This window comes from Thermobia domestica, chromosome 7 (assembly GCF_964235325.1).
Source record: "Thermobia domestica chromosome 7, izTheDome1.hap1.1, whole genome shotgun sequence".
Taxonomy (NCBI): Eukaryota; Metazoa; Arthropoda; class Insecta; order Zygentoma; family Lepismatidae; genus Thermobia; species Thermobia domestica.
In genome coordinates this window covers 206,349,576-206,368,670 of record NC_137460.1, presented here as the reverse complement: position 1 = coordinate 206,368,670, position 19,095 = coordinate 206,349,576, and the positions used below count along the sequence as shown (strand labels likewise).

The following is a 19,095-nucleotide window of genomic DNA, read 5'->3' as shown; positions in this document are numbered from 1 at the left end:
TCTAGCCAACGGCAAATTACCCACCAATTGTATAGTCGTGTTCTTTTCAAATCGATGACACCTTACACAACCTTTTATTATACGTCTTACATCTTTGCCTCATAAAATCCAAAATCTTTGAAGCAAATTGGCTAACATCAGCTCTGCACCTCCATGTAATGTTTGTAAATGTTCATTCTGTACTAACAACTCAATAAAATGATGTTTACTGGGAAGTACCATTGGAAATTTTTGATCTTCTGAAATTTGAGCATTACGTAGCCTACCTCCTACACGCAGAACTCTCTGCTCATCTAAGAAAGGATTTAAACTTAATAATCTACTTTTATTGCTAAGTTCCTTTTTGTTCTCTAAATTTCTAATTTCTGTTTGAAAACTTGAGGCTTGCACTACTTTTACTAAGGCAATCAAGGTCTGACTTAATTCACTAGTGCTCAAAATTCCCTTCAGCTTACTTGACAATCTACAATTGTAAATAAACCTTAGACACCAAGCTACTGCTCTTAGCAACCTAGAAAATGATGAAAATCTTTCTATCATTTCCGTACATATTACCGAATGCATAACTACTACCTGTCCTTTCTGTTCATTGATAGCATCAGGATGAAACACCTGTGTTTTGCAGATTGGCAACACTGTTTGTTTCAGAAATTCGGAGCCATGCCACCAAAATTCATTATTTATTAAATGTTTTACTGCAATCCCTCGGGAAGCAATATCTGCACTGTTTAATTGAGAGTTGATATGAGACCATTTGTTTATAGGAAGAGATTCCTGAATTTCTGCTACTCGACTGGCTACGAAGATCTGCCACCTACTAGGAGGAGATGACAGCCATGACAATACTATTGTAGAGTCTGTGAAAGCCAATACATCATCCACCGGGAACAAACACGACTCCTTTACTACATTAATCAATCTAGTTAACAATAATGCATCACAAAGTTCTAATCTAGGTAAAGTAATTTTCTTACATGGCGCTACTTTTGTCTTACTTACTATAAGATTGCATTCTACATGACCATCTGAACACAGAACGTAAATACACTACTGCCGCGTACGCTTTTTCACTTGCGTCACAAAATCCGATCAATTGTAATTTTACTGCATTTGGCTGCATCAAGCAACGTTTGATTTTAATTGACTCAATTAATGGAAGCTCAGAACAATATTGCTCTCACATTAATCTTACATTCGTTGGTAATTCATCATCCCAATCTAGCTTTAATATCCATAATTCTTGCAAAAGAATCTTAGCCCTTACGGTAATATGAGACAACCACCACAGAGGATCGTACAATTGAGCTATATTTGACAATAACACCCGTTTTGTTAATCTATCCTTACACTTAGGCTTAACTACACAAAATGAAAAACAATCAGAACTGGGACACCACTGAATTCCCAGCACCTTTACTGCATCACTTTCAAATGTCAAAGAAACTTTTATTTCATCGCTCTCTCTTGACATTGAATCAAGTACTTCCTTACTATTAGAAGCCCATTTGCTTAGCTCGAAGCCACCTTCTTTTAACAATTCAATTAATTGCTCTTTTAACTCTATGGCTTGTGCAACATTGTCAGCTCCAGACAGAACATCATCTACAAAGAAATCTCGCAATACCACATTTGAAGCAAGCGGATATTTATGACCTTCATCTTTCGCCAATTGCTGTAAACATTTTGTGGCTAAATATGGCGCACATGCTGTACCATATGTTACAGTCAACAATCTATACTCTTGTATACTTTCGTTGGTAGAACTACACCAGACAATATGTTGGAAATCAACGTCATTATCGTCAACACGAATTTGTCTATACATTTTCACAATATCTGCACTTAATGCTACTTGGTGACCCCGAGTAAAGGAATCTAATGAGTAATGGAATTATATCTCCTTGTAACTTTGGACCTACTAACAATGTATCATTTAATGATATGCCTATACTGGTCTTAGCGCTAGCATCAAAAACAACTCTCATTTTATTATCCTTAAACACAGCATGATGCGGCAGATAACAAATTTTAGCAGGATCTGGACTCTTAGAATTAACTACAACTTCCATATGACCTAATTCTAAATATTCATGCATAAATTCCGTATATTTCTTTTGTAATATGTCATTTTTCATGAACCTTTTTTGATTCGACAACAAAGGATTAACAGCTATTTCCTTTGAAGTGCCTAATTGATTTTTATTCTCTGCAAATGGCAGTTTCACTACATATCTACCTTCTGAATTTCGATAATGTGTATTATCAAATTGCAACTCGCACGCTGTCTCATCTTCAGTTAAAGGATACCCCAGTTTCAATTTCCCAAAATCTCTCCAAACAATAATCTAAATTATTAGATACAAAATGACACCTTAGTTTCTTGTCATAATTGCATTCTGAACGTAACTTTCCACACACAACATACCCTAATTTTGTTTCAATTACGATAGGCTGACCTTCTTTTCCTACTTTTTTGTCACCTCCAATTAATAAAGGAAATATATCCGCACCAAACAGAATATCAACTTGTTTACTTACGTGGAAATTAGGATCAGCTAAAAATAAACCTTTTATTTGGTTCACGTTTGCCAATGAAATCTTAGGCAAATCCCCACTGATCTTTCGTATTACAATATCACTAGTAATAAACATATCAGCTGATTCATTTGCTCGAGACTGAATCTCAAGATTAACAACTGAATGGGCTCGTGAGACACGTGTGTTAGTTATGCCAGAAATATCAACACTGCATTTTTCTTTTTGTAATCCTAACTGTTGACAACAATTTTCAGTTATGAATCTACATTCACTGGCTGAATCTATTAAAGCACGATATGTTTGAAAGCCACCGTTTTTATTTTTTACTTTTACCAACGCAGCACAGTGGTCCGAATAGCGAAAAAGGTGGACAAAAGTCATTTTACGAAATGGAAGTTACAGACGCAAAAGAGGTGTAACGGTCATCATCGAGAGTCAGTTCATAAGAATAACATGATATTGATTAAATTATCTCTTAGTACCGGTAATTATAGACGTCCCAAAATGGCAGAAGCTTCGTTGCAGGAAATTGGCAAATGTGTGACTTCAGTTTGGGAAATTGTTTTCCGAGCAGCTATAAGAATGAGGGGCCATATTGTAATTATTATGCACTTGGTATAGTATTATGTACGTGACACAATTAGAATGAGCAATGTGAATTGCATCGTAGTAGTTATAATAAATACATATATTAGTACTCGTATGTATTGGAGTACTACAGACTTCTTGTAGAGTTTTAAAAAAATGGATACACATGTATACCACGAAATTTAAACAATGATAACAGTCGATAGTTGTCAATAAGCTGTATAAGTTTCATTGTCTACTTCCGTCTACTACAGGAAATCTGACCTTGGAATTATGATATTGAAGGTGTCCGCTTGAGGTGGCGAGACGAGCAGAAGATAAGCACGTAAGCAATAGCGTTTGTTTGACAGTGCAAGCACGCGGAGTTATTTGGAAACGACATAGCCGTGTGTACGGTAGTTATCACAAAGTCATCGAGTGTTTGCAGTGTGTGTTTCAGCATTGTGTAGTGTGGGGAAGTAAACAATGGATATACATATATCGCGTCTGGAGTTGCATGATCAAATACAAGAAAATAGAAGGAAGACCCGTGTGCAGCAAGAAGAAAGTGTTGTGCAATATAATAAGAATTTTACGAAGTGTGTGACAGAAGCGAAAGAAGAAAAACGCAATCGTTAAGAAGTAATACAAGTACGCCTGAACTTGCATATGCTACGGTGATGAAGTTGCGATCTGACGGGGATCAACACGCCTTCAAAATTTTTGCAAGAAGTAACCACAACAACACCGACCATTGGCAAAAGAATTCGTGACACTTGGATAAAGAAATGGCAAGAAGCAACGAAGCTATTAGACGACGAACCGTTATCGATGATTGTCTCTGCGAATTTAAGTAAACACCAATATCAGGCAATTCGAACCATGGCAATTAAACATGGTCACACGCTATATCCCACCTACTACGCTATTCTGCAAGCAAAAAGGTCAACATATCCGGAAAATATGTGTTAGTGAAAATGAATGTGAGGTGAAAATTCAAGAGTTATTGCAAACAGAATATTGAAACTTCTGTCGGACAATGAGCCATCATTAAGCGACAAAACGGATATATTGCATTGCAAGTAGGGTTTTGACTGGAGTTCTGGTCACTCACAATATAAACAGACATGGACTGAAAGTGGCATGAGTGACGCAAGTTTATTTATGACAATGATCGTTCCCTTGCGATTGGTTGATAATTAAACAGGCGATTGCGTGTGGAGAAATGAAAGACTGTCATCGAGATGTTTCTGCAGACCGATTCATCTCCGTTGGATTCACGAAACCACTACTGTTGCCCACGAAGAAAGAGACTATATGAACAAACAGATAGAAAACTTACAGCCATTAAGAAACAATACCATGACTGTACACTACTCCCTTATACTATCAATGGTTGATGGCAAAATATGCAATACTATCACCAATACATCAAGCCTGAAATGTTACATCTGTGGCACGAAAATTTTACAAATGAATGATCTTAAGAAAATGACAAATGTGCCACAAGATCTATCCCATTTGCAGTTCGGACATTCCATCCTCCATGCACATATTCCATTTTCTGAGTGTATCCTTCATATCTCCTATAGATTAGATTTTCAAAAGTGGAAAGCGAGTACGAAAGATGGAACTCGTCAAATGTTCGAAAGCAGGAAACAAATTATCCAAGAGTGGTTCAGATGTATACTAGGCCTCAGTGTGGATATTCCCAAACCTGTTTATGGAACTACCAATGACGGTAATACCGCCCGCAGGTTCTTTGCAGATCCTCAAATAGCGTTGGATTTAACAGGAGTGGATCAGCAGTTAATCACGCGTTTCGGAAATATCTTGACAACAATTTCCTGTGGACATGACATAGATGTTGCAAAATTCGACACGTACTGCATCGAAAATGCTCAGTTATTTGTGCGATTATACCCCTGGTACTGCATGCCACCGTGCACAAAGTTCTTATTCACGGGTCAGTACTTGTGCAGGCAGCTCTTTTACCGATTGGGGAGCTTTCAGAGGAGACCCATGAATCTAGACACAAGGATGTGCGGAAATACAGATAACACAATACTCGAAAAACATCAAGAGTAGCCAGTAATTTGAATCTGTTTCAAAGGCTGATGTTGAGTTCGGATCTAGTAATTTCCACCTTGGTAGGACTCCCAAAGAAGAAAACCCAGAAACTGCCTCAGGATGTGATTGTGCTACTGAAAATAACCACACAAGACGACGAATCTGCAAATACTTCGTCTGAAGAGGAGTTAGGCTTGTAACCAGGCGAGTGCTTATTAACATAATCAACTACTTCTTCTTTTGCTCTGCTATATTGGACACCCTATATTTAATTTTACTCCTAATCTGAAATTCGTAGTTCCCTCATACCAATTTCAGCTACGTAACATGCATTTTCTTACATTTTACGCCATATTGGATCCGCCATTTTGGAGTTTACAACTTTATTATCAAACTTCTTAATTTGTGACAGTGCAAAACCCTCTGTACCCAATTTCAGATCCATAACATTGATCTGTCACCTTTTGGTCCGCCATATTGGATCCGCCATTTTGAAATTTTCATTTTTGATATCAAATTCGTAATCACCAACCTCACAAAGTACCATATACACAATTTCAAAACATTTCAAGAACTCCTTCCTTTTTTGTCCACCTTTTTCGCTATTCGGACCACTGTGCGGAGTTAAAAGCAACACTTGTGTGGGATGATTTTTATGCATGTAATGGGATCTCACTTCATTTGTGCTTTGTCCCTGCGCTCCTTCCTTCTCGAAATGTAATAACTCATTATGTTTATTATGGCACACTCTGCACTTTGACCTGCTACCACAGACCACTATCTTGTGCTGATCACTGAAGCAAACAAAACACAGGCCTTTTTTCTCTACAAAACTATGGCGCTCTGTTGGCTCTAACTTTACAAATTTATCACACACTGCCAACGCATGTTTATCACCACAGAAAGAACACAAACACAGATTCAGTATGAAACGAACTGGTGGATTTCTTGTGATAATACTGCTCTTTTCTTGTTGTACTGCCTTTCACTTTGAGAGAGGGAAGAGACGAAGCTGCTTCTAGCGCTAATAATGCTCTGGATCTTTTCTCGAGATGATTTGAGAGTTCAGTGAAGGTTGCCATCTCTTGTCCTTCCAATGACAATTCCCACGATTCTCTTGTCTTGGAATCCAGCTTGTCCACCACAATATAGACTAATATTGCATCCCACGCTTCAACTGGAATTTTTAAAATCTTTAAAGCACGCACACACTCATTTGTTGTATCAAGTAACTTCCGTAACTGCACACTGGATTCTTTGTCTACCCTTTCTTGATTCAGCAGCCGTCCAATTGCGTCATTTACAAGCATACGTTTGTTGTCATAACGTTGAACTAAAACGTCCCAAGCATTGGTATTGTTGTCATCTGAAATGCTAATTCCTTGAATTAATATACCAGCCTCACCACCTACAGATGATTTTAAATACTGTAGTTTTTGCACGTTACTTAAATTAGTGTATTTGTGCACTGCTGCTATGAATAAATCTCTAAATGTTGTCCATTCTCTTAATACACCATTGAATTTGGGCAAGTCCAGCTTCGGTAACCGCACTTCAGAATGGGGGAGTGAACTATCTGAATTATTCTGAGAATGCTGTTGCGAACTAGCCTTTCGCTCTAGTAACGTTTCACTAATTTGGTCCAAAGTCCCCTCCATTTCAGTTATCTCATTTTCCAAAGCTGCAAGTTGTTGTTCTTTAGCTATCACTGCAAATTCTACGAACAATTCTTTTTATTCAGAAGTAAGTTCTTTTGCTTTGTCAATATGGCACGGAACGGCTACTTGGCTTAATGATGTATCACTAACCTTGTTCTTTAACCTTGTAATTCCGCGTTTTATTACAGTTTCCGTCGCACGTAACTTCTCCATGGTGACACTTAATTTTACAAAAACACCAACATATTTATGTTCACCACTACAAAAATCAAACTACACCACAGTCACTAAAACAAACACAGTTATTGGAAATAATCACTCTCCCGCCATTCCGCAAACAAAGGCTGGACGAGTTCATTCTTCACTACACCACATCTACACACGATCCGGCCCGGAGGATCATGTTTTGGTTTGGTTCTAAATGACAGAAGTCATTATATAAAAAATGTGGACTGTATTTAAATGATGTTACACATTAGCTTCAATTTTTACACAAAAATTGGTTCAGTGCAACCACAAGTCCGCTTTCATGACCTTGCACACCGCCATCGACACACACACACTCTCCCTCCTTTCTTTTCAGTGTTACCAGATCTTATGTTCTAACAATAGCTAACTTAAACTAAAATTACTAAAATATATAAAACCCAACAAACACCAGTACCATGTTGGGAGTTAACGCAGGTGTAAGCGTAAAACTAATGGAATTGAATAGACATCTTTTTGTTGCGCGCTGTATATGCCATAGCTTTCATATAAGTGCATCTGAGGCTTCTAAAGAACTTCCTCAATCACATGAGAACTTTTGTAGAGATATAACCTCTTTTTTCAATGCAAGTTCTAAACGAGTCTCAGAATTGAAAGAAATTCAAAATTTTTTTCAAGATGAAACCGCATAAATTATTAAGCCAGACGCGATGACTCTCACTTCAGCAAGTTATTTCCCAAATTATTGAGCAATGGGATGTGTTGCAGGCATACTTCCGATCACTATCACTAGAGGAAAAGCGTGACAGCCGCCCCCAAGATCTGCTACGAGGCCTGGAAAATGTAATAATGAAGGCTTATTTCTATTTTCTAGCATTTTTCCTCCCTCATGTGACGAAATTGGATTTAGAATTCCAAAACGAAAAGTATAGGTTGCACATTCTATTAGAAAATGTAGGAGCAACGCTTAAAACAATTTTAAAATATTACATGGATAGGAATTACGTAGATAACACTCCTCTAAATCAAATTAACCCTGCGAATTCCAAAGAGTTTTTGAAAATAGAAGATATGTATTTGGGTGCTCGACTGCAGGCGATTTTTATTAAGAATAAAAATCTGTCGAAAGAATTCATGGAGTTCAGACGTAGATGTCAGCGATTTTATATTGAATTCTGGAGACAATTGTTGAAACGTCTTGAATTTGGGAATCACACGTTGCAATCTTTTCTGATGCTTGACTCTCCAAATGTATGAAAGTATAATTCTGTGATACCTTTGGCTGTGCGTTTTCCTAATATAGTGGAAGAGAACGAATTTGAAGTTATTGATTCCGAATGGCGTCGATTACAGAACTTGAACATCGATTTCGAGGATAAAGATATGGAGGAATTTTGCTGGCAAGTGTGTAAATCGAAGAACAGAGCAAGAGAAATTGCTTTCCCAACATTGTCAAAATTTGTAAAGGGGATGCTGGCATTACCGCATTCATCAGCTGCTGCAGAGCGAATATTCTCGGCGGTCACCATGAACAAAACTAAAATTAGGAACAACTTTCGGTTCCAATGTTAAATAGTATTCTTATAACAAAACAAGCTTTGAAGGGACAAAACAGTACAAGTATGGTTGTTTCAAACTCATAAAACGCACCAAATCGTGTTTATCTTCACCAAGGCCCCAAAATTGACAGAAAAAGTGCATCAATGTAAATATGTCAATATGAATATTATACATAATTTCTATCTAGAACAGTTACCGAAATTTGATAATTATATAGTGTGAATTGCAACGTAGGAATTAGTGCCGTATTTGAAGACGTCTATGCTGCATGGTAAGTTTATTATTATTATTATTGTAGACCCCTATTCAATTGTGTTTCACACTCATATTTATTTCAAGTCTTTCAGGTTCATTTCCTAATCGATTCTTAATTTTAGGAAGTTGCTAAAATCACATTTCTGTTCATCGTTCAGTGTATTTCAAATGATTTGCTTCTACGTAGTACATAATAATAGCGTTTATGTACTAAAAAAACTACAGATGTAAAGTTAACTCAAGTACTCCAGAGGCGGCTCTTGAGGAGGTCACATGGTAAATATTTAAATTTTATCGCTAAACTAAAGGAAGAAATACCTAATGTATTTATTCTTGTATACATTATAAGGAATTAGCTTTCTTTTGTCATGGGATAAGCTTTCTTTTCTTAGCTTGTAGGAATAAAATTGTAATTTAATTTTTACCAATATGACTTCGCTGTATAGCCGCCACTGAGTTATTCATCTGAAATCTTTTCGTTCCCCTACTGTCCTGTTTTGGATACGGGGCATACTAGGAAGTAGGAATAGTATCTAGCCATTATAGTCTTATAAAGTTAATTCAGATTTTCTCTCCATATATATAAAATATGGAGTGTAAACATTTAGTGATTTTTAGTGATTTCCTACTCTCTAATCTGGGAAATGTTAATTGTTCGTTGCCAACCCTGGTTATAACGGACCATTTAATTGGTTGGTTTTCTGTTGTTGATAATGAAAACAATTGAAACGTCAAGTGCGTTTTCAGTGTGCTTGTTTAAATTGAATGAGGTGGATAAAAGATTACTGCTGCAATGGCATGCGGAAAGCGAATTCGAGAAAGAAGCCAAAATTTCAGTTTTCAAGAAACTGAATTATTGGTTGATCTAGTGGAGAAACGAAAAGCTATAATTGGGTGTAAACATACGGAAGTTTTGACATGGAAGGATAAGGAAAAATCTTGGAATGAAATCACAGAATGCTTTAATAGCCAAGCAGGTTCTGCCCCACGTACCGCAAAAACACTCAAATACGAAATGAAATCTTTGAGTTTTACGTCCCACGGTTATGCCGGTTAGGCTAAAGGAGACGGTGAAGATGAGTAATGAATGAAATGGTGGAATGAAGAAAGTAAGAGGAAACGGGAGAACCCCGAGAAAACCCACGCACACGGTGTTTGTCCACCACAAAGTTCACTTGGCGGGGGCTGGAATCGAACCCGAGACCCCAAGCACCAGAGGTGAACGCTCTACCACTGAGCCACCGCCGCCCCACTCAAATATGAGTCATTGGAAAAAAATTGCAACAAAAGAACTTGCGAAAGAAAAACAGGAAATGTACAAAACAGGAGGAGGCGGCCCTGTCGTTGTTAAGAAAAATCCTTTCCCCGACAGGATCAATAATGTAGCTTCCCTGTCATTGTCTGCGTTAGAAAACGACTTTGATAGTGACAGCATACCAGGTGATTACACGTTATGGTAATTATTTTTGATCCATACTAGGAGACACAAAGAACTCTTCGGCCAAAGGCATTCAAAGTGTAGATTTGCTTCCTTGGGAAAGGTTCTAGATTACTGGTCCCCCATATGCGTTAGTAGCTGGGTTGGTTTCTTTCTGTACTAAAGTTTATACATTTAATTTACACAGTATTGCGGAGCGAGCGTTAGCGAGTGAAGGCGGGTCAAAGCCCTGCAGGGCACGTTGTTTTCTGTCTTTATTACTGCTCAATGGGAAGGGGGGCCAGTAATCTAAAACCTTGCCGCTTCCTTGTACTATAGCGTAGCAAAAAAATCCGTGCCTATCGATAAATCTTATTTCCCGGATTATAATCCGCAGAGAGGGTCCAGCAATACATGCAGCAAAATGTTCATTAGTGTCATTTTGTACATATTTCAAGTGTTACATGGACAAGTACAATACAATTTGGAAATTATACCTTGAACAATAAAAACAAAACAAATTACGGGTTTTCTGAAGGAGGACGAGGGCCGAAGGCCCGAGTTGAAGTAGGTTAGAATACGCGAAGTTGTATAATGGCTTTGGTTAGAATAGGGTTAGTTAAGTCACTCTTTTTAATCAATTAAAATATATTTGGACGTTGCTCGCTATTAAAATATCTTATTATAGCTTACTATTCTAATACCGCAATCTTTGCATTCGGGCTACTGACGTAGATTACGGTGGGTTAGGTTAGATTGCATTTTGTGTGTAACATTTTATTATGGACACTGTTAAATTCTTACATGTTAAACATTTCGCCTTGTATTACAGTCTAAAGTTCATAAGGTATAGTTATGTTACGGGCTGTTATTTAGTTTCTCCCTCAAATCATTACGTTATGAAACATAGCTGAGCGAGCGAAGGGAGTTAGAAACACTGCACAACTTGTTGAGTTTCACCTTGAACCCCCTGATAATACCACGTTTTGTTCCACCTTGGCCCCCCTTATAAGTGACAGTAGTGGCTCTAGATTTGAATTTGAAGGAGATACTAAATGCCATCCATGTTAAGTTCACAGTTTGTACACACCAATACAAAATAAACAGTATCAGTTGCTCCACTGATAACTGTACCATCTCAAAAATATTTTCATTGATTCCACTGCTGGTTTCTGTCAACGATGCTTCTTTACAATTTATACGACGTTCATATCTAAATATGTAACGGTTCCTTCACCACTTTCTTTCAACATTCCTTCTATGGACAATCAACAAAACGTAATATTTTTATATATAAATTTAGGCGTTTATTCCGAAGTTATCGTCTAGTTCAATTTTCCCCTAAAGCAATACAAATTGAAAAAACATGCGTGCATTTCAATAATACCAACAACTTAAACCATTTTCAACTGCAGAAGCACGTATTAAGCGACTTTCACTCCACAATTTGGAACAATAAATTCTTTATTTATTTACTGTAATTGTAAAAGGAACCGTGTAACGTGGCTTCCTATCACCACGGCATGGCGCGTCCTCCGCTTGAGGATCGAGAAGGCCTCTAGATATAGAGGTTAGCTGCGAACATACTGAATAAGAAATCGCGGACAGCCGACTAGGAGTGTTCCCCCAACTTTCGGAGTTTGGAATGAATGAATGAATGATGGGGGTCAATGGGGACGTCAGCAACGAGGCTATATGTCCCCGTCACGATCAAACACGTTGCTCAGGACTGTAAGGTTAAAAATGAATTATAGGCTAAAATGAAGACAGTGCAAAGAAACAAGAGTGCTGCTAAATGAATAATAAAATGAAAAAAGCAAAAGTGGAAGATAAAAGAATAAATAGGATAAAAAAATAACAATAACAATATACAAAAATAAACTTAAAACACGTGACAATATAAAAATTTAGCAGCAATAAAAAAATGCCAACAGACTAAAAACAGCTCAGAGAACGTGAGCAACACCAATATCATGCACGAACTCAAGCACCCGGCCAATAACATCACTATCATCCCCCAAAGCACGGGTGAGAACGGAAGGCAGTCCGTAACGTTCTCTGAGATCTGAGTATTCAGGACATTCCACAAGAATGTGCTGAATACTCAGGGGGACTATACACTCCTCACAATACGGCCGGTTCAGTCTCTGTAACAAGTAACTGTGCGTCAGATGAGAGTGTCCGATACGCAAACGCGCCAGGAGCACTTCATCTCGACGACAATGGGACGAGGACGTACGCCACTCGCCTAGGAGTGGCTTGACTGCGTGTAATTTATTCTCAATGGCCTGGTCCCAATCGGCTTGCCAGTGAGAGCGCATCAAGATATGAAAATAGCAACGAAGATCGGAGCAAGGAAGGCTATGCTCCAGCGCAACCCCGGCCAAGGCGGCGTTCTTGGCAGCTGTGTCAGCAAGTTCGTTTCCCCGGATGCCGACATGACCCGGCACCCAGCAGACAACGACAACACAACCCTGTTGATGCAATTGATGGCATCTCACAAGAATGTCCTGCACGAGAGAGTTCATACTAAAGACATTCTGTAGACTCAGAACCACGCTCTGAGAATCGGTACAAACAAGCACACGACGTAATGAAAGAGTGAGAGCATGGTCCAAGGCAAGCTGAAGTGCAGTCAATTCAGCAGTGAACACGGAACACAGGCGATGCATATTGAATTCTGAGCTGCCCTCGTCGGTTACAAAGGCACAGCCTACAGAATCCCCATCCTTAGAACCGTCCGTAAAAAACACACTAAAATCGGGGTACTGATCTAACAGTGCGGCAGACTCTTGCTGGTACACCTGGGAACTAGTTTGCTGTTTCGAATGCAGAGACAAACGTAAATCATGCCGAGGTAGACGAAGCAGCCATGGCGGAATAGCACAAAAGCGAACCAACGAAAGAGAGGGCCACACGAAATCGTCGGAAAGAAAGCTCTCACACGCACGGATGTACCATGGACGTGTAGAGCGAGGACGTGCAGCATAGCGCTCGTATATCCGACCACCACGGAGACATGGTCTACACGGGTGGTCTGGAATACAACGCACATGCGCAGAATAATTAACGAGTAGTCTACTGCGACGATATACTAACGGAGGTTCATTGGCTTCAGCATACAGGTTGGTGACGGGACTAGTTCGGTAGGCGCCAGTAGCAATACGAATACCCAGGTGATGCACTGTGTCAAGTTGTCGTAACAGAGAAGCACGAGCAGAACCATAGACAATACAGCCATAGTCTAACTTGGACCGAATTAGACTACGGCACAAACGAAGTAGAACAGTACGATCAGCACCCCACGTGCGGTGGGAAAAGACACGAAGGAGATTCAGAGCTCGAAGACAAGAGTATTTAAGATTCCGAATATGTGGTGCCCACGACAAGCGACGGTCGAACACCAGACCCAAGAAACGGACTGTATCAACGAATGACAGACGGGTGCCATCGAGGTACAAGTCCGGGTCAACAACGCACGTACGCAGCCGGCAGAAGTGAACACATTGGGATTTCTCAGTAGAAAAACGAAATCCAGTCTCCTTCCACCAGCGAACAAGACGATTGAGAGTCAGTTAAAGCTGTCGAGTAACGCCGCGAAGATGACGGGAGCGACAGAAAATTACAAGGTCGTCAACATAAAGCAAACCAGACACAGGAGCCTGGATCTCCGAAAGAACGCTGTTGACGGCGACCGCAAACAACGTGACACTAAGGACACTGCCTTGTGGAACACCATTTTCTTGTACAAAGCGCTCTGAGAGATTAGATCCCACACGCACTCTAAAGTGTCGCTCGTGAAGAAAATTCGAGATAAAGTGGGCCATATGCCCACGGAGACCCCAGTCATATAATTGTATTAGGATTCCGTAACGCCACGTGGTGTCATACGCCTTCTCTAAGTCAAAAAATATAGCGACAAGATGTTCGCCGTTGAGAAAGGCGTCTTGAATATGACCCTCAAGATAAGCAAGATTGTCTGTAGGGGATCGGAAACGACGGAATCCACTTTGATGCTTGCTCAGAAGTGAATTGGATTCCAAATACCACACCAGGCGCTTGTTGACCATGCGCTCAAACAGCTTACAGACGCAGCTCGTGAGAGCAATGGGTCTGTAGCTCGTGGGGCTAGTTGCGACTTTGCCTGGCTTCAAGATAGGAAGAACGATGATGATGATGAATAGGGGGTTTAATGGGGACGTCAGCATCAAGGCTATATGTCCCCGTCACGATGTACATGGTTGCTCTGGACTAAAACATGTAAAGAAAAAGGTTAAAATACTAGAGTGCAATAAACGAAAGTGCTGCTAAATAAAAACATAAAATGAAAAAGAAAATAAAAGAATAAATAGTCTAAAACAGATAACAAAAACAATATATAGAAAACAATAAAAGATAACAGAAATTAAAAGTTTAGCAGCAATAAAAATCGACAACACATTAAAAACGCTCAGAGAACGTGAGCAACCCCACAAGCTTTAACAAAGTCCAGTACCCGGCTAACTATATCATGCGAATCCCCCAAAGCGCGGGTAAGAACAGAAGGCAATCCGAAACGTTCTCTCAGAGCTGAGTATTCAGGACATTCAACAAGAATGTGCTGAATACTCAGCGGGACTATACACTCCTCACAGTACGGACGGTTCAATCTCCTAAGCAAGTAGCCATGCGTCAGATGAGAGTGTCCGATACGCAGACGCGCCAGGAGCACTTCATCTCGACGACGATGGCACGACGACGTACGCCATTCTCCTAGAAGTGGCTTCACTACATGTAACTTATTCTCAAGAGCCTGGTCCCAATCTGCTTGCCAGTGAGAGCGCAACAAAGAATAGAAATGACTCTGAAGATCGGAGCAGGGAAGGCTATGCTCCAGTGCAACCCCGGCCAAGGCGGCGTTCTTGGCAGCTGTGTCAGCACGTTCGTTTCCCCGGATGCCGACATGACCCGGCACCCAGCAGACAACGACGACACAACCCTGTTGCTGCAATTCATGGCATCTCACAAGAATGTCCTGCACGACAGAGTGCATACTAAAGACATTCTGTAGACTCAAAATCACACTCTGAGAATCGGTGCAAATAAGCACACGACGGAGGGAAAGCGTGAGAGCGTGGTCTAAGGCAAGCTTAACTGCAGTCAATTCAGCAGTGAACACGGAACACAGGCGATGTAAAAGAAATTCGGAACTGGCCCCGTCAGTGACAAAGGCACAGCCTACAGAATCCTCATTCTTAGAACCGTCCGTAAAGAACACACTAAAATCGGGGTACTGAGCTAACAGTGCGGCAAACTCTTGCTGGTACACCTGGGAACTAGTTTGCTGTTTCGAATGCATAGACAAACGTAAATCATGGCGAGGTAGACGAAGCAGCCATGGGGGAACAGCGCAAAAATGAACCAATGAAAGAGAGGGCCACACGAAATCGTCGCCAAGGAAACTCTCACACGCACGGATGTACCATGGACGTGTAGAGCGAGGACGTGCAGCATAGCGCTCGTATATCCGACCACCACGGAGACATGGTTTCCCCGGTGGGCTGGAATACAACGCACATGCGCAGAATAATTAAGAAGTATTCTGCTGCGACGATATGATAACGAAGGTTCATTGGCCTCAGCATACAAGCTGGCGACGGGACTAGTTCGGTAGGCGCCAGTAGCAAGACGAATACCCAGGTGATGCACTGTGTCAAGTTGTCGTAACAGAGAAGCACGAGCAGAACCATAGACAATACAGCCATAGTCTAACTTGGACCGAATTAGACTACGGTATAAACGAAGTAGAACAGTACGATCAGCACCCCACGTGCGGTGGGAAAGGACACGAAGGAGATTCAGAGCTCGAAGACAAGAATATTTAAGATTCCGTACATGTGGTGCCCACGACAAGCAACGGTCAAACACCAGACCCAAGAAACGGACTGTATCAACGAATGACAAACGGGTGCCATCGAGGTACAAGTCCGGCTCAACAACGCACGTACGCTGCCGGCAGAAGTGAACACATTGGGATTTCTCGGTGGAAAAGCGAAATCCAGTCTCATTCGACCAGCGAACGAGACGATTGAGAGTCAGTTGAAGCTGTCGAGTAATGTCGCGAAGGTGGCGGGAGCGACAGAAAATTACAAGATCGTCAACATAAAGCAGACCAGACACAGGAGCCTGGATCTGCGAAAAAACGCTGTTGACTGCGACAGCAAACAACGTGACACTAAGAACACTGCCTTGTGGAACACCATTTTCTTGTACAAAGCGCTCTGAGAGAGTAGAGCCCACACGCACTCTAAAGTGTCGCTCGTGAAGAAAATTCGAAATAAAGTGGGCCATATGCCCACGAAGACCCCAGTCGTATAATTGTTTTAGGATTCCGTAACGCCATGTGGTGTCATACGCCTTTTCTAAGTTGAAAAATATAGCTACAAGATGTTCGCCGTCGAGAAAGGCGTCTTGAAATTCACCCTCAAGATAAGCAAGATTGTCGGTAGTGGAGCGGAAACGTCGAAATCCACTTTGAAATTTGCTCAAAAGGGAATGCGATTCCAAATACCACACCAGGCGCTTGTTGACCATTCGCTCTAGCAGCTTACAGACACAGCTCGTGAGAGCAATGGGTCTGTAGCTCGTGGGGAGACTGGGAGACCTTCAACAAACAACGGGAAGTGATCACTGCCACAAAGATCAGGATGCACTCTCCAGGTCAATGAGGTCAAGAAACCAGCACTGCACATGGAGAGGTCGATACAAGAATATGTGCCATGGGCAGTGGAGAAATGAGTAGGACTGCCATCGTCAAGGATAAGCAAGCCACTCTCCTCAAGAAATTGGGTGACCTCGCGGCCACGACCGTCAGTACGGACAGAACCCCACAGACGGTGATAGGCATTAAGGTCTCCTACAAGCAAGACTGGCGGCTCAAGTTGATGGAAGAGCTGAAGCAGATCGGCGGTTGTAAAGGCTTCTGAGTGAGGAACGTACAATGAGCATACTGTAAGCGGGCGAGAAAAGTGTACTCGCACCGCGACGGCTTGCAGTCGGGACACAATGTGAATTTGCTGAGAATACAAAGAATCGGAGGCACAGACTGCCACGCCGCCAGCAGCGTGGGCAGCGTCTGGCTTGTCACATCGATACATAGTATACCCAGAAAGAACAAATGACTGGGTAGGCTTAAAATGGGTTTCCTGCAAGCAGAGAAGTACAGGCGAGTGGTCAGTTAACAGTTGGATCAATTCCTCACGGTGACCACAGAAGCCATTGAGGTTCCACTGAAGAAGCGCCATACTGCGAAGGATTAACGTTTCAGGCGAACTTTCCCACGGGGTCCAATAACAGCCCACTCGGAATCCATAAGTTCGTCCTCCACCATGTCAGATTTCAGAGAAACGGCAGGAGGCTTACGAACTGGCGTAGATTTTGTTCTCTTGGGAGTGAGAACAGTCTCGTTCAGGCGGCGAATATGTTGGCTGAGTTTAAGTCCGCCTATATAAGGTGATCGGCGCTGGGCTGGAGTACGCCGAAGAGCACCACTAACAGAAACACGTGGGGTTCTGGGAAGCTCGCTTGTCGTTGCAACCGGGGTCTTCGGGGCACAACTATTCTGTGGGACCGAGTCTGTCTGGGTGGAAACGTCGGAAGTCTGGGTGGCTACAGATTTTCGGGAACTAGCTGCAACAGTAGCGAAGGGAACAGAAAGCGAAGAAGGGACGCTTTCTTTCAGACGACGCTTAGCATCAGCAGCAGAAATCTCAACAACCATGAGTTCCCGAATACGCTTCTCGCGCTGAAAGGCTGGACAGTCCCGTGACCAAGCTGAATGCTCACCCTTGCAGTTGACACAGAAGGGCTTGGCCGCTTTGCAGGGTTCCGCACCATGACTACCCTGCCCACAAATCGCACAAAGAGCAGCACTCGCATTACACGAGGTGCTGGTGTGCCCATAATGTTGACATTTAAAGCACCGCAAAGGACTAGGGATATACGGCCGAACTTTCAAACGATAGTATCCAGCCTTGACGTACTCCGGAAGCGTGGGCAAACTGAAAGTAAGAATCAGGGACTGGGTGGCGACAAGTTCACCTGACTTCTTACTTTTGATTCGAGCTACGTCGATAACGTGCTGGTCCGCTAACTCCGACTTAATTTCCTCTTCGGTTGCATTGAGGAGATCCCAACACGATATTACCCCTTTGGAAACGTTCAGTATACGATGTGGTTCGACTGACACGTTCACTGGTCCAATAGATGTTAACTTAAGTAGCTTCGCAGTTTGCCTCTCGTCTGTCGTTTCCACCAATAAAGTGCCATTACGCAACTTCTTCATATCTTTTACCTGTCCGGCATGGTAAGTGATAACTTTATGAATAACAAAAGGGGACAAGCCCTTAATAGCACTCGGACGGTTTGCATCAGAATTGGCACTATCAACGTCTTTATCTTTTATTACAAGATACCGGACAACAGGTGTCGCGATACTTGTCTTTTCCACTATCTCAGGTTCAGTTGGTTTGGGCTTCTTCCGTGATGGAGAGCCCGGATCAGAGTTTAAAGTGTTTTTTCCCATAAAAGTGTGAATTTAATGAACATTTTTGAAAAGAAAAAGGGTGGCGTTAATAGGGGAACTAACGCTACCCCCTGGCCATCCCTTCAGCACGCCCAACACCTTAGGATCAGCGTGGGGCCGACGCGGTCAAGGGGAATGGAAGTGCAAAAACCATTCCCGTCGACAAAAACGCGTGGCCCCGGAAAAGAAGAAGAGAAACAAAACAAAAGAACCTGGCAAACAAAACGATAGACCCCCACCAGCCCAGGAAGAACAAAACA

General features: G+C 41.6%; 1 protein-coding gene across 1 annotated transcript; it reads right to left on the bottom strand.

Annotated features, from left to right (window-relative positions):
- Positions 1-99: 99 nt before the first annotated feature.
- LOC145689477 (uncharacterized) lies at positions 100-1,825 on the bottom strand. Its single transcript, XM_081763648.1, has 2 exons — positions 1,182-1,825; positions 100-919 (listed from the first exon to the last, which is right to left on the bottom strand). The coding sequence occupies exons 1-2, from the start codon at positions 1,823-1,825 to the stop codon at positions 100-102; spliced, it is 1,464 nt and encodes a 487-aa protein (XP_081619774.1).
- Positions 1,826-19,095: the final 17,270 nt, after the last annotated feature.

Excerpts from the sequence above, each read along its gene's own strand:
- LOC145689477 (XM_081763648.1), bottom strand. The coding sequence starts at position 1,825 with ATGTATAGACAAATTCGTGTTGACGATAATGACGTTGATTTCCAACAT. Across the intron at positions 920-1,181 it reads CCAACGAATGTAAGATTAAT|ATTGATTAATGTAGTAAAGG; the intron begins GTGAGAGCAATA and ends ATTGTTAACTAG.